The sequence below is a fragment of the Nomia melanderi genome, chromosome 13, assembly GCF_051020985.1.
Source record: "Nomia melanderi isolate GNS246 chromosome 13, iyNomMela1, whole genome shotgun sequence".
NCBI lineage: Eukaryota > Metazoa > Arthropoda > Insecta > Hymenoptera > Halictidae > Nomia > Nomia melanderi.
Window position 1 is genome coordinate 6324873 of NC_135011.1, and position 15896 is coordinate 6340768.

The following is a 15896-nucleotide window of genomic DNA, read 5'->3' on the forward strand; positions in this document are numbered from 1 at the left end:
CAAATTTGTACAGCGATTGGTGCACACTTACATTGACAAGGGAAATTATCGAACCCATAAATTCGGTAAATTATGAAACTGTGGGTGTAAGTAGAGTAAGTCGAGCCTAATGCATTGCAATTATTTTTCGCGAATTTCACGAGAAGAAATGGAGAATTTTCTTTCGCTCGGATTATCTTAAGAACAACAACAGATAGCGAGGAAACGTTTAAACAAAAAACACATTGTTCTTTCATGTCTATAAAATTTTATTTTATTCAAAAAATGTTCAAATGAACAAAATTGCAATGTATTAAGTTTGACTTACTTCACTCATTGTCAGTATAGAACCGAGTATTTACTAACAGAATCCCTAATAAAAACCAATACTTCTTTCATGCGTACGACTCAATGAACGTATACCGTCCATAATAATTTGGAGCTTCTCCAAAAAGCGATACTCCTTCAATAAAACGAAATTTAAAAAGCGGAGGGTGGGAATCGATATAAAGTATCCGGTGAAAGAATAAACGTCTAAACAGTCGCAAAAATGAAAAACAAAATATGTAACTTTCGTATCATTCCTCAGATACTAACCTAATCAACAACCTCAAACGCTCCAGCGTAAGAGGCCTACTTTATAAACAACCCCTGCTCCACGAAGTCCCAACACTCAAAAGATTATTCAAAAACTAATCCCCGCAAAACCCCCGAGAAACACGATAACCAAATTCCCGCAGCGTCCGCGGAGTGCATCAAAATCCTAGATCAATCCCCCGGAACGGCGGAAAATCCATAAAGGATCCCCCGCGATAACCGGCGGGGCCGGCGAGTCTGCGGGCCGAGACAAATTCAAAAATATTAAGCGGTCGGTCGTCGGGAGCGCAATCGTCCGAGCGTTCCGGAAGGAAACGCGCTAGACGGTCGTATGATCCTCGCGCGCGAGGACGGCGGGGGTGGAGGATCCACCCCCGGCGGAGGAGACGACGCGGTACGCCGATAGAGCCCGTGGAGAGGAAAATAATCGGATTCCACGAAATAGAGAGGACGCGCGATTCTCTCTTGCACCATCGCGGCGTCTTTCTTTCTCTTCCACGAGCCGGCGGAATCGAATCGAATGGAATCGGTCGCGCGGAACGGCGGCGAGGCGGTGGGGGACGGTAGACGAGGAATGGAAGGCGAGCCGAAGACCAACCACTTTATTTTCGCCGGTGATAGTGAGCGTCAGATTGAGATTCATGAGGAACTTGTTGCCAACTTCGAGGAGGGCTTCCCGCGGCCATTCCAGGAACCAATCGATGGTCGTGCAGTTGATCAGGGCCGGGTACTGGCGTAATCTGTTCCTGAACGCGTCCCCGATCGGGCTCATGCACACCACCAGATGCAGATTGCTGCGCGCCCTCTCGATCAGCATCCCGTAGATCGTCTCGGTGGTTGGTACGCGTCCAGACCGCGTCGCCTCCTTCATCAGCTGCTTTTTAATCTGCCGGGAAGAGGGTTGGCGCTGCGTGAAACGAAGACGTACACCGGCACCGTGTTCGCGGTCGCAAGGATTCACCCCGACCGCACGCGTATCGGAAAATACTTCCGGCCCCGGTCCAATATATGCGAGTGGATTAGATGCAGGGAAACGGGAAATGGATAAGGACACTCGGGGACGGAGGGGGTTAGAAACGGGTGGCTGCCGGTTGAATCACGAGGGAGCCGAAGTTGGAAATTTTCTTGCGGCATTCGAGCGCCCCGGTGTTTATTGGGATTGAACGCGACGCTGGGATCCTTGTTTCGAGGCGGAGTGATTTGGCGTTTTTGGACGGCAAAAGGGGATTTGGAAAACGGGGAAGTTGAAAGATTTCCTCGAGATTGTTGAATGTGGGATTAAGATACCGATAGTTCTTTTTTATTCGTGCGGTTATAAACTACTGTGATTCGTAGATTATTTGTAGAGTATTATATAGTTTTTAGTTATCATATATATAACCGTATTTTGTTGAAAAATTCGATATATTGCTTTCAATTTTGGCCAGCTGGAACGTCGAAATCGGCGATTGTGCGATGTATGGAACGGTATTTGCAGGAGAATTATGGGAACCTGACGTAGCGTTCTTCTAGGGATTACCGTTCAATTATCTGAGCGCGTCTGGCGGTACTTTTGGGGAATAATCATTATTGAGGATATTTTTGACGACTTATGGAAAGCGGTGATATAGACTTAATTTTAGATTTCGTGCATTTTATTTCCGATATTTTGATTTGATAAATTTGATGTTTGGAAGTCTCACTTTACCCGTTACCAAAACCTGAAAGTCTCCTGTTACCAATTCCATTGTTGGAGGTATCAGATTAATAACGAGAACTGTTATATGCAGTAATCTACAATTTGAACTGTAATCTAATCTGCACTATCGCCATTTCAATTCTACTCTTTCAAACAGACAAAAATTTCAAGAAAACACTTGAAACGCTTCTAAAAAAAAAAAAAAAAACAAATAATCGAAATAGAACGATCGAAGCAAGAGAAAGTCCGGAACGTTACCTCCTCCATCTCGTCGCTCTTGAACAAGTTGGCGACCTCCCCCGTGCTGAGCATACTGTTCAGAACTTCGAGGAATTGTTCGTCGACCACCTGGGTGTCGTTGAAGAGGAACGCGGTCGGTTTCTTTTCCACGCCGGTCTTCGTGTACAGGATCTTCAGGTCCTCGCGGAACTCCGGCAGCCTGTACAGCTTGGTAACCGTGATTTGAAAGGTGGTTAGCTCGCACATGTAGCCGGCGATTCGCGATAACGACTGCCTTCCGCTTCCGCCGACTCCCACCAGAAGCATGTTGCCACGGGGCTGTTGGAAATTATGTCGACCTTTAGGTAATATCTGCTCGGCGCCGAACGTTACATCGATTTATGGCGGCTGGGAGGTGGAGGTAGTTTGTTCGTTAGCGGGGAATTGATGCATAGGGAGTGCTGCGTTCACGAACTTGCGAGATCACGCGAACGATGCGGCATATGTGCTCGATTGCGTCACGGAAGAAAATCAGATCGAGACGGACCACACCCGTCGAGGCGTTGTACTCGTCCATTTGAGCCTCTATGTGAGCCCTCACTGCGCTGATGTTCGTCAAGTCTTCATATATGTCCCAGGCGTTCATGAAACTACCTGGGAGTATTTTTGAAGAACATAGGTTGTACAGACGTTTCGAGTGTGTGGAACTGAGAATATGTTAGTCCTGATTTAGGTCTATAATAAGTCGAATTTTTATTCGTTGAAGGGACTGCATGTATTTATGGGGAATTTGGAGTACTAATTGCATAGAATGCACAAGATAAAAAGTATACGAAAAATTCAGAGAGTAAGGGTGTTTATGTTCAGTAGTGAATTTTGAAGCTCACCAAATATAGGGCACGCTTTCTCGGGGCAAATGTTAGTGAAAGTCATTTCGAAGTACTTTCCTAGTTGATGATTCAGGTCCTGAAGGAACCATTCTCTATCTCTGAAAGAATATTACACACTGATTGTCTACATACATTCCGAAATTATACAGTGCTTACTTTTCGTCGATGAGTCTATCATAAAAGACTCTGTACGCCTCGTGAATCCATAGTCGAAGAAACGTGGTTCTAGAGTATTGGTAGTCTTTGTGGCTACGCAGCAGTCCTTGGAAAACCTTTTACAGTGTCGGTGTGAATTATTGATTAAAAATAATATCGGTATAAGTGGAAGATGGCCTCACCTTGGATATGTCTCTCAAATTAAACAGATAGTGTATTTTAGCTGGAGTAGGCAGCATAGTTTGGATCACGTGACCGTAGAGGTTAATGGTAGCCAACGTTACATCGTTGCCTGATTAAACAGAATAATTCTTTGTCGGAGAAACCACGAGAGAAGTTTTTTCTTAGAAGTTCAGTCTGCTGCTTCGCGTTTTACTAACTTATTCCTTTGACTTCCGCATGAAACTCGGCCAAATGTTGGTTCAACATTGTCCCGTATATTCTCACGATTTGCTTCTCAACAGGGAACGTCATGTTGATAACATTGAACTTCGTCAAAAGTCTGTTCGTGATAATGTTGCGGCCACCGCCGGGGGGACCCATGGCAGCCATTAGCTGCACACTTTGCACGTACTTCTTTGTCTGCTTCTGACGATCGTACCTTCAGAAATACACCGCGCATACACTATACATCATTTAACACAGTATTTCTACCGAAGGTGTCAAAAGACACCTTTTGAAGTTTTAACTTAAAATTATTTTCTCAGCTTAAAAATTTGTCCTCAATTGAATTTTGGGCATTTCCTGTAGTTAATTTTATAATCGTTATTGGAAAAGTCGAAAAGTCAATTCAGAATATACGACTAAACTCGGAAAATAATTTTAAGATGAAATTTCAGGAGGTGCCATTTGACACCTTCGGTAGAAATAGTGTTAATCAGTATACTGACATTCGTGCACGCATAAATTGTTATGGATTGATCAATAGGAACAGAAGTTGAGCGAATGTAAAAGTAGAATATTTTATAGGTACCAGAATCCATATCCTATCAATTGCCTAATTAATTCCAAGGGCGGTTGGGAACCATAGGTTTCTTTCATGGGCATATTGAAATCATCCATAAAAGCGATCAAAGTTTTCCCACCGACGGGAATGTAGATCCCTTTCGTGCGTTTTTCTAGTCTGCTTTCTACAGTGTCCTAAAAATGCATTGTCTATTCAATATTATTCTGCTGTCAATCATCGTACTAACAAATGAATTTTATATTAACTCTAGAAAGCTTGCAAAGGATATGTAAAATATAAACTACACAATTGTAGGATTAATTTGTTAAAAATCCCACGTGTTGCCGTGATGAGGAATAAAAAGAAAAGATACACTCACTGGGTAACAATAACAAAAATGTGAAGAATATTTTAATATAACTCGCTGACTCGCTAAGGGTTACTCGCTAACTCTCTCTCAAAATGCCTCGCTGAATGTCTCGCTGAATGTCTCGCTCGAAAAAGTCAGGCTCAACTGTTCCCGGCCACGCATCTCCACTCGCTTTTCATGCACACCCCCATTCACTCTGTCTTTCTTACCCTTGCACCCTTCTCACTCGCATCTTTCGTCCATGGTCAAAATTCACGCAGTCACGTACACGCTTCTCTCACAGTTCAGTCGCTCGGTTCCAGACACTGTACCTCGCATTCTTTCAGCCACACAAGATTTTCCAAATGCAGTCACACTATTCAAACATCGCGGCGCCGGTCCGTCGCAGTACGACCTGGTCGCCCGCACGCACACAACGAACCATTTATCCCACACTCAGTCACTCATTTGGAAAAACCCCACACAATTAACGCAATATTATTTTTATATATTTTATACGAACTCTAGAAAGTCTAGAAGAAATATCTGAAACATAAATATTATTCCCCCTTATGCCACGTTAACTCTAAAAATCCTAAAACATCTAAAACACTAAACACAATGGTCACTGTATTATTTCCCTCACTCTTTTACCAAAGAATATTCCTTTCTACCTTTTCCTCTAATAAACTTATTCCTTCCGAAACGATTAACGTTAGTCCACCTTTCCACAGGTCAAATTCACACCTGTACGTTCTTCGAGGTGGTCTGCGCCGACATGTTCAACATCAGAACGCTGTACACCTCTGTGTCCAAGGAATCCAGCACCGACTGGAACATGGAGGTTTTCCCGGTGCCCACGGGGCCGACTAGGAGCACGGGAAACTCGTTCTTTAGCAGGGAACCGATGATGAACTCGTATCGAACGGTGTCGACGGTCGGTACGACGATTTTGTAGAACGGCGTCCTGCGATTCGCCAGCCGTTCACCCGGTTAGAAAATTCGACCGGCGAAGGGAACGGAGGACGGGTATTCATGGATGCAAATTTTCGAACTCACCGCGGCTGAATCCTCCACGCCTGAGGCAGCCTCTCCTCCCACGAGACGAACGCTCGCAGACGCTGGTCCACGAAGTACTCGTACACGGTGTCGCGCAGGGGAAAAGAGCCCTCGATCTCGCGAATGTAATTGTCCACTCTAAATCGGCTCTCCTCGTTCACCGATCCGCAGATCGACCATATCAAACTGCAAGATTTTCGGTGGAGTTCGTTTGCAACCACTGTTCCAAAGTTTGCTAATTTCTTGCCTCTTTGCAAGGATTTTAGCAGTTAGACGGCAGCGAGTGTGTAATTGTTAAACGGGAATAGATAGTTTGGGAATGTACATCAGGGAAATAGGGAATTTCAATGTATAAGAATCGTTCTTTCTAGTTTTTGTTTCTTGAGATTTTAACGATTGAGTTATAAGGTTGTTCATAAATGTAAAAGTCTATTTTTCTACTTTTGCTTTCGAGACTCCAGTGATGTGCTATGGAGTGAAATTCTACTATAACTATAATATTATTATTACACTATTGTAATATCTATTATTCTAAAATATAGAGAACCTTGAATTTAACGTTGAAAAATTGAATCGTTAGTTATTTTGGTAATGGTTCTAACTAGGAAAGAATATTTTAGAAAAAGACAAGTGATGAATTGAAAGCACTATGAAGAATTATAAAGCTTAGAAATTCGATTTTACATTTCAGGGAATGTTAATTTCACAATATAAAATCCCTACCAAAACTATACTGACCAACATTGGTCAGAGAAATCGTACCAGAAGAAGAACCACATTTTCAAGATATTGGTGAACGCTTCCGCGTCTCCCGTGAATTCCACGTTGGTTTCGGGACTGGCCAACACTTGCAGAAGCTTGCACAACGACTGTACGGCGTTCAATTCCGGGACCGGGACCAATTCCTCACATTTCAGCCTCTTAAACTCGAGGGTGCTGTCGACGTGTTCCCCGAAAAGTTTCTTCATCTATCCCCGAAAGGAAATATTACCTGAGACACGAGTCGAACGACCTGGCGGCATCGAACTACCGTTACCTCGGTCGCGAACTTCGATTTTCCATGGAACTTTTGCAGCCAGGAGTTCACGTACGGTCTCCAGCCGAGATCCTTGTAATCGTTGTACACCATGCCTGCTCTAGAAACCGTTGCTGGAGACGCCACTGCCAGATCTTGGACTTCGAATAGCAGTGACACTTGTTCCGGCATCGTGATGCGATCGTTGTTGATCAATGTCAGAACCTGACGAAAGGATTAATCTAATGATATGTAACACTAGGTTTGCGGAATGCATCAATTTGACTCATATTTATTATTGTAATTTGATAAACATTATTTGGTAAATGTTTACGTCGATTTTGATTGATGTAGGTACATAAATATAACTGTTTATTTTCATATCTTTAAGTTTCAAGCATTCAATGAACAAACATCAATGTTTCTAGAAACCATGGAATAAAATGTGTAATAAATGTAAACCTTGTGTTGAAGGAAACTGAAATGAGTGTAATTATCGAATAAATAATAACCTGACCAATCTGTAGAGTTATTGATTATCATAATCTAGACCTAGTTGCAATCTTCATGAACGAAATCTCCCTAACAAACTACAAAAGATATTCCCATAATCCAACTCAGCCCTAGTTCCAACGTTCCCCATTACCAAAATATCCAATAAAATCCACAAAAGCATCTTCCCAAGACTACCCTTAAATCTAACCAGGACTCCAAAGCTCCCAGCAACGATGTCCTCAGTAAAGTCCTCAAACCTTCACTCCTACTCTTAGCTACCCAGACCCTAAACAAACTACACCAAAAGATACTCCCATAATCCAACAATCAGCCCTAGTTCCAACGTTCCCCATTACCAAAATCTCCAATAAAATCCGCGAAAGCATCTTCCCAAAACTACCCATAAATCTAACCAGAACTCTAAAGCTCCCAGCAACGAGGTCTTCAGTAAAGTCCTAGGAACTTCACTTCCAGCCGTTGCTACCCTAGAAACATAAATCTCGTCGGCGACCGTCGGAGCTCACCTTGTTATCATCCATGACGCTGTTCATGTTCTCGATCCAGTCCGCGTCCACGGGTCCGTCAAAGAGAATCCATTTCTCGTCAGGCGTATCCTCTGTCAAAAGTAACGAGGCCCCGTTCATTTCAGTTCCGCGCGGCGGACCGTGGCGGAAAACAAAATGATAAGAACGCCGCGCTACCGGAACACGTTTTCCGCATGATCGAGGATATGACGCCGTCGCGCCACTCGCCGGTCGAAAGATTGTACTCGCCGTACAGCTCGCCGAGGCTCAGCGCTTTCGGATTAATGGGATACACGTGGACCGCGTTGTGCCCGGGCCGTTTCTCGTTCCTCATGCCGGTCAGCGTGCTCTGCAGTAACCGCCAGGTGACCGTTTTCCCTGTGTTCGACTCGCCGACCAGCATCGTCGAGTGTCTCGAGCTCATCGTCTCGTACACCTCGATAACTTTCGTCAGCATCGAGGGGACAGGCTGTAAACAACATCAGCGTACCGAGCTGGCGGAAGTTCGAGGATGTTAATGGCGTCTGGTTACGGTGGAAATTAGGGTTCGAGTGTCATTCGAAATATTCGCGGCGGGCTCCCTTGCCACGGACACGTTTCGTTGGCCCTGGAATCGTTTTATCGATTGTCTTACTTGATAATGTAGTTCGGGAGTAGTTCGTCCCTTTGTACATTACGCGGCGTGTAAATTCATTCCGGCGAGGCAAACGAGATGGAAGCGATCCCTGGGAAACTGGGGGCGAAATTACTTTTCGAAACTGAATGATCTGAATATCAGGGATATTTAATGTTCGATTTTTATCTTTAATCCTGAGTAACTAGGTATCGTGCTTTGAGATTGGTTGAATAGCATAAAGGTTGATCGTGGATATTTAGAGATCTAAGTTTATAGTGTTCTGTGTTAAATAGGTATATGGTTCAATGCTGATCAAGCGAACCACAGGATAATCTTGAATACCTGAAGTTTAAGAATATTCGATTCTCGATAGAATTTTACTGAAAACATTAGTTTCAGGTATTTTCGGGAAGGGTTGAATTCGTGAATTTCTCGATCAAATATTTTCTAAAACCAAAAATGCCGAAGAACAATCGCCACGGCCGGCATATTGATACCGATAATCGTTTTAAACTGAGATTCCAGGTGCGAACTGTTCAATCGGATCCACGCCCACGCAGCCGAGCGAAATTCCACGGGATGATTATTAACAATTCTCGCTGTCGTGATAATATACTCGATTGAATTTCACAGCAGACTCGCCAGCCGGATTATCGATATTCAATATGCGCGGCCCGGAATTTACAGGCTTGTAATTTCTCGATCGATGGACCTGGTTGTTCCCACTGTCGAAGGTCGCGGATTGTAAGAATTTGGTAGCTCTGTCAGACTATGGTTACCCTGGACAAGCCCAAACGAGACTTAATCCTAATCGTACCACGTGTATTTACAACGAATCATACCACGATGCGACTCTCAGTCACTTATGAGAATAAAAGGAACGATTAAAATATTATCGTTTATAGTGCCCAAATTTTAAAAGGCCAAAGAAACTTTTAGAAATGCAATTTGAAATAATCAAAAAATTTAAGTAAAAAGTTCAAATGTGACTCGAAGTCACATTGGGTTAAATGAGCCGCCCACTGACCGAATAGATTGACTCCATTTTCTGAATTTTCCAAGGTTCCATTAAATCACTTTTAACTTCGTTGGTTCTTGTTTATATTTAATATAAAGTTCATTATGGCTGTTTTTGGTACAGCAAAACAACGAAGTTTTTTGGTCATGGAAAAATTGCAATAATAGTAAAAATTACTCCAAGGTTATCCTATTTTAAGTAATCCACATATTTGTTAAATTAAAGTTGTACCTGTATTAATCAAGTAAAATACGTTCTACTATGATGATTCGACTTAGTATTTAAAGGGAAACTTTAAAAATCAATATGTAACTGTTCCGCCACTTTACTTTTTTTGTGGAGTTAATCGATTTGTCCAACGAGTAGGTCAAATGAAGATTGAACGTCCCTGGATCATTGACAGAATGAGACCTTTTCAAATAAGTTACCTGAAGCTTCATTTTGATGGCCTCCTTGGTTATATAAGCGATAATTTCCTCGTAATCTACCGTTGGCACTTCCACGTCTGGGAACAGGTCGCCGGTGATGCCGAGGAACAGCGGCAGGTCGTCGGACGTGAGTTTTGCGATGTTCATATCCTTCATGGCTAGGATGATCACCTGCGTATCACGGAAATCTCATCGGTTTCCGGTTATACGGACCTGCCGCGATAATAACGACGCGGACAGAGGCAGTGGGGCTCGCGAGACTGTCTAGAACGCGTTGACAATGACGGAGTGGGAAATGACCGACGGGCTTGAGAAAATGGTTGCACCGGTTTAACGGGATCATTTTGCAGTAGACGATCGGGAGGTCTTATGAAATCGATTCTCGTCGGTATCTTTATATTTCTGTCATTAATAATGAAATTAATCGTTTGACTGCTCCGGCTCTGTGTAAAAATTCGTTTCTTATTTCCTAAGAATATTTCACCTTGGAAACTACATTACATTTTTGTGATTTTTCATTAAAAAATACTAAGTGCGATTGAGTTATTTTTCTATCTAATGATAAGAATGAGAATAAATGATTAAAAGGAGAGTAAGTAAAATCAATTTGATTGTATGAATCGATAGATTGGAATTTTTAGACAGTAAATTGGAAAAGAGATCAAGCCGTTTAGTAATCAAATGATTAATTACTAAATGAATATTGTGTCTGCGAAATGAATATTGTAGATTCTGGATAAATTAAACTAAACCTATGGAACAGTAAATTGGAAAAGAGATCAAGCTGTTTAGTAATCGAATGATTAATTACTAAATGAATATTATCTCTGCGAAATGAATATTGTAGATTATAAATAAATTAAACTAAACCTATGGAATAGGTCGGATTTTAGTTGAAAAGCTTTAAGAGCGGTTTATAGTGGTGTAATTTGATAGTATGATCATTTGTAGGCTTTAATAACAGCCCCAGGCTGCACTTCCTCGTTAAATAATCCTTGTTTTCTATAAACATGCACTTCTGTGTTACCTCTTCGTCGGGTAAATCCGAATACTGCCTCTTCTTCTTGCCAGCGTATCTCGTTAACGTGACGATCCCCCTCAAACCGAAGTCATAGTGATACTGTTTGCTGAGCTGTTGCTGGGCCAGCGTGTACAAAGTGAAAACCTGCACGACAAACGAATCGATTCGCTGTTTTATATCTACCTCGGTTTTTCCGAAATTGGGAAACCGAATATCTGCGGACTTTTACACATCCGTGCTGTGTTCAGCTGCCTTGTACAAAATATTAAGAAACAAAAAGATATCAACGAGTAATTGCATTTTTTCGTTTCGCGTTAGATACTTCGCATGTTTCACGTGGATATTCTTCAAATGAAAACATTATTATCACTTTTTAACAGTTTAACTGCCACGTCACTCAAATTCGGTTTTCCTTACATAAATCTGAAAATTCATTATCTCGGTCACGTATAAAACAAAACGAATTATATTGGATACAAGGGTAGCAGAACAATCGCTACGAAGAATCTTAATTTTTCAGATTGTTTTATTAACACGTTGACTGCGCATGAAAACAGCGTTTTATGTACTAATTCTTTTGTAGCAAAAATGAAAAGGACCAATTATTAATTATTCGATATCAAAATTCATGCATTGCACTGTTATCTACTTATATGCACTATTGAACGTTCTCGTTCGATACCAGTCACCTTGTAAATTGCAATTGTAAGAAAACTGTTCCGACAGTATGGAGGTTTTGGTGAGTTTTCTGTAGCAGGCAACGCGTTAAGGTTCTCAGTTGATGTTCCATGGAAAAGGGGATTTGCATGAAGATTCAAAGTGGACGAATATAACCTTCCTAGCGAGGACTCTGGTGTTCTCGAACCCCTCGCCGAACAAATTGATCTCGGCGATCATGCTGCTGTCCGGCACCATCATCGAGATTGGCCGGAACATGGATTTCAGATTATCGGGGAGCTCGGTGCGGCCCGCGTACCCGGGATTCATCGTGATGAAGATGCCGCAGGAGTGCACCAACGATATCTCCGTTCCCTCGAATACGAACCTCGCGAGCTTCTGCGAGAGGGCGGTCAGTATCGACAGTATCTGTTGCGCCACCACCGACAACACCTCAATGTTTATGCTGTCGTTAAAGAGAAAAGAGATTCGAGACTCGTAAAAGTTGACGATTCGATTCCGCGTCATTCGTCGTTCAACGAGTTATTAAGCGAATTGCCATCGACGATTTATTGGCATACAATATTAACGCGTCGACTGCGACGAGGATTTCGAGTAGTATTTCGAAGAATATGTAAAATAAATAGTTTTTACATTGCTATGTTTTTATATTAATAAGTATACTGGTGTAAAAAATGATAAGAGATTTTATTAGCTGGTAAAATGCTGAAGTTCATTTTAGAAAGAAAACGCACGTTGTAAATATTCAAATTGTACGATATTTAACGAACACTTTATAAACCAGCAAACTGTGGTCACACTTGTGGGACACTCTGTGTATGTATAAGTCGTAGATTTATTTTATATTAGAATTCTAAGGGACTTCGTCTTTTTTTACACTTACCGATTGAATTCATCGAAACAACCCCAAGCACCAGTCTGCGCCAGGCCAGAGAATAGCCTTCCCATACTTTTATAATCGAGACCCTCGGAACAGTTTACTACGATCACATTGAATCCCAAGGCTTTCCCTAGATCCTTCACGGTTTCTGTTTTTCCTGTGCCCGCTGGTCCCTTTGGGCTTCCGCCCCGAAACAAGTGCAGAGCAGTGGTTAGGGTGATGTAGCACCTGTTACCACAATCGAATTCATACTAAAAATTTGCGAGACTTGTGAAACAAAAACAGTCTAAGCATTATCAATAATACGAAAATCAATTTTCCCATACTTCCACCATTGATTTCAACATTTATCATCATCAAACGAAATTAAAATTAAAACTCTTCGAACAGAGAAACTTGAAAAATTAAATTCCTCTAAAAAAGCCATCTGTTATACCCTTATAAATATAATTATCCTAAGTTTCGCGATAAGAAAAATGTTTCTACCTTGGAATAAAATAAAAAAATTAACCCTACTCTATACGATTATCTTCTCAACTATGCCTATTAGATTAATATTAACAATTCACGAAAACGAAAGGAAACTTTCTGCTAATTCTTAGCTGTACACTTACTTTGAAGGTAAGATATTGATAACAACAAAATAATACTTGGACCTGCATGCAATGAAATAATACTGATTCTTATTGGAAATCCCTGTAACATCATTCTATCCAAGAGATTAAACCCACTGCTACCCCTATAAACACATAAAGTGTCTTAACCCTTTGCACTTCCAGTTTTGCAGTTTTTTCTCGATAAATCTGTATTATTAGAAATGTTTCATTAGAAATGCACTTTGAAAAATAATTAGTTTCCAGAAAGCATTGTAAACAATTCTTTTGATTAATAACATTGAAAGCAGCATAATAATATATTGTATTTAAAAAATGTCAACCAAAAAGCACACCTGTAAAGAAAACTGATGTCGAGTCATACACATAGGAGCGCAAAGGGTTAATGCATTTATTAACCCTTTACGGACGAATGTCGTCATTTCAGCGACACGAAATGTTCATGTTTCGAAGACTAAGTCAAACAAATGTTTTATCACCGGTGACCCCCAACCAAATCGAATTACTATAGTTCATTCAATTAAAAGTTGATTATTTGAAAAAATTTCTCTACTATAAATAATACTACCCAACACGGTAACATTCAGATAGATGAACATGTAATAATAACAATGCAATTCAATGAAATGATTTAATACCATATTCTTCTCATTTTGCGTAGTTCGCTCTATGAAATTATGCAGTGTTCAACCTGTTAAGTAATTCATGTATAATTTAACTTTTGCCTAAGCTTTTGTATATTTCAAAGAATCCTCTTCCGCAAAGGGTTAAAGAGTTACATGGCTCGGGAACATCTCAATCGAACCCATTCCAATAAAACATCCCTAAATTTCCCGCGAAACGGTCCGACGGGTTCGGACACGCCACGGTTCGCCGTTTAATCCGTTTCTCGGAGTCGGGGGTTGGGCCGTCCGCGTGCCAGAGGGTGGGACGCACTACGAAGAATTGAGGAAGGGGGCGTCGTCGCGTTCTTCTTTCCGCAAGACAAATTCTCTCGGGCCGGGAACAAATGTATCGGCATAGTTCGGCCCTGTCCATAAATTAGACGCGGCCGCTACCCTTTTATCGCGATTAAATCGATACCGCGCTAAGTATCGTGGACGCACTATACGTATCCTTTGATGTCGCGCCGCGTAAACTGCGTCGCTCTCGAAACCGACCACCGGACAGTGCCGCGTGTGTCATAGTCCGGCGTAATATTACGTGGACCATGTTACTTTGTACGCACTCGTGTCCCCTGACGAGCAAAATTTTGCTCCGCCGACGAACAACCGCGATCAATTTCAAAGATATCAATGGGGGAGACGATTCGCGACGCGCATTAATGACTGCCACGAGAATTTCGAACGTTTTGTGTAACAATATATATTCTTTTATGACAAAGGCAAATGGTATTAGAAATAATTATTATTCGCTTAGTATCACAGTACACGTGTTACACTGTCATCTAGCTGCTTGTGTTACTAAGTATTTCTATTCGACATCAGTTATCTTATTGTAATTGTATTTAAGCAATTTTGGTGCTTCGGTCACTGGTGACATTATGGCAGTCAACGTTTTAACCGATTTTTGCTATTCGAAGACAGCTATGACTGCTTTGAGATATGAAGGTTACTTTGAATTGTACGAAGTAATTTTGAATTAATTTCGAGAACTTCTGTGATACCTTTAGATTGATTTTCTTTGTATCAATTGATACGTTAACCCTTTGTACTCCAAGAGTTTTCTTACAAAGGTACTCAACACAATTTCTTAGGAAATCTAATTAATATTTCTGACTAACTTCACGAGAGATCGTACATAAATTAAAGAATGAAACTATTTTATTTGAATATTTCATATATTACTGTATCAAACGAAATTTAATATTGACTATTATACTTGATAATTTTAACAAACTGAGTGGCGACTGCGAGGCGGTTATAGAGTGCAAGGGATTAATATAGAAATTGTACTGTATTCATTAGACTACGAACCTCCTGCAAATTCAAACGTCTAAGAACATAATTAGAATAATGGAATGAAAAAATCGAGCATGGTTTTCCTAACAAAGACTATAGAAAGAGCTACACATTGAATATTTCACTCATCCTTCATTGTGTTCATTCCTTGCAATTCTTCATTTCCGAATTTCCCACTGATGCACAGTAATTAAAAAATCCGCAAACTAATTCACAATTGTTCCTCAGACCTCGCACCCCAAACAGCGAAAGTAATCATGCAAGTTATAAGATTTGTCTATCCGAAGATCGCGGGATTACTCGAACGCTAATAATATTAGCTCATAATTACGTGATTAGTCGCGAAGCTAGTCCTAGACGCGGTTCGAAATCAGCCGGCTAATTCGAGGATTCTGAGGGCCTGGGCGGCCGGGAGGGAACGAGGTCACGCGTGAAAGCGATTCCCATTACAAACGCGTACACCGGTCGAGAGCGAGTTGCACGCGCGGGTCGATAGCGCGGGTACCGGGGTTAATTAGGTCGTGGGTCGCGACGATTGCCGATGCCGCGTGAGATTACAATTACAAGCTGGCTGTCGCTCCAACTGCCGCGTTCATCCTCGAAATATGAACTTCGTTACGGATGGGTAATGGAATAAGGCTCGCGCTGAACCGGTCGCGACTCGTCGGGGAAATTGCCAGCGACTCGACCTGCGTCTCGTTTATCGGGAACGTCGTGTTCGCGTGTCCAATGTAAGAAATAACGTGATGGTAGAAGACACTGGAATTATACAC

General features: G+C 41.6%; 1 protein-coding gene across 1 annotated transcript in view; it reads right to left on the reverse strand.

The window, feature by feature from the left end:
• Positions 1 to 15896, reverse strand: part of kl-2 (dynein heavy chain 2, axonemal kl-2) — a 61783-nt gene that overhangs the window by 17611 nt on the left and 28276 nt on the right. Inside the window, exons 26-43 of the mRNA XM_076373018.1 lie at positions 12552 to 12776; positions 11825 to 12113; positions 10997 to 11134; positions 9970 to 10140; positions 8085 to 8376; positions 7908 to 7999; positions 6910 to 7113; positions 6636 to 6841; positions 5874 to 6059; positions 5562 to 5781; positions 4493 to 4659; positions 3900 to 4120; positions 3702 to 3811; positions 3520 to 3635; positions 3361 to 3461; positions 2949 to 3127; positions 2513 to 2812; positions 1178 to 1462 (exon numbers count right to left, since the gene is read on the reverse strand). Coding sequence (XP_076229133.1) covers positions 1178 to 1462; positions 2513 to 2812; positions 2949 to 3127; positions 3361 to 3461; positions 3520 to 3635; positions 3702 to 3811; positions 3900 to 4120; positions 4493 to 4659; positions 5562 to 5781; positions 5874 to 6059; positions 6636 to 6841; positions 6910 to 7113; positions 7908 to 7999; positions 8085 to 8376; positions 9970 to 10140; positions 10997 to 11134; positions 11825 to 12113; positions 12552 to 12776 — 3502 coding nt within the window. The remainder of the gene's footprint in view (positions 1 to 1177; positions 1463 to 2512; positions 2813 to 2948; positions 3128 to 3360; positions 3462 to 3519; positions 3636 to 3701; positions 3812 to 3899; positions 4121 to 4492; positions 4660 to 5561; positions 5782 to 5873; positions 6060 to 6635; positions 6842 to 6909; positions 7114 to 7907; positions 8000 to 8084; positions 8377 to 9969; positions 10141 to 10996; positions 11135 to 11824; positions 12114 to 12551; positions 12777 to 15896) is intronic.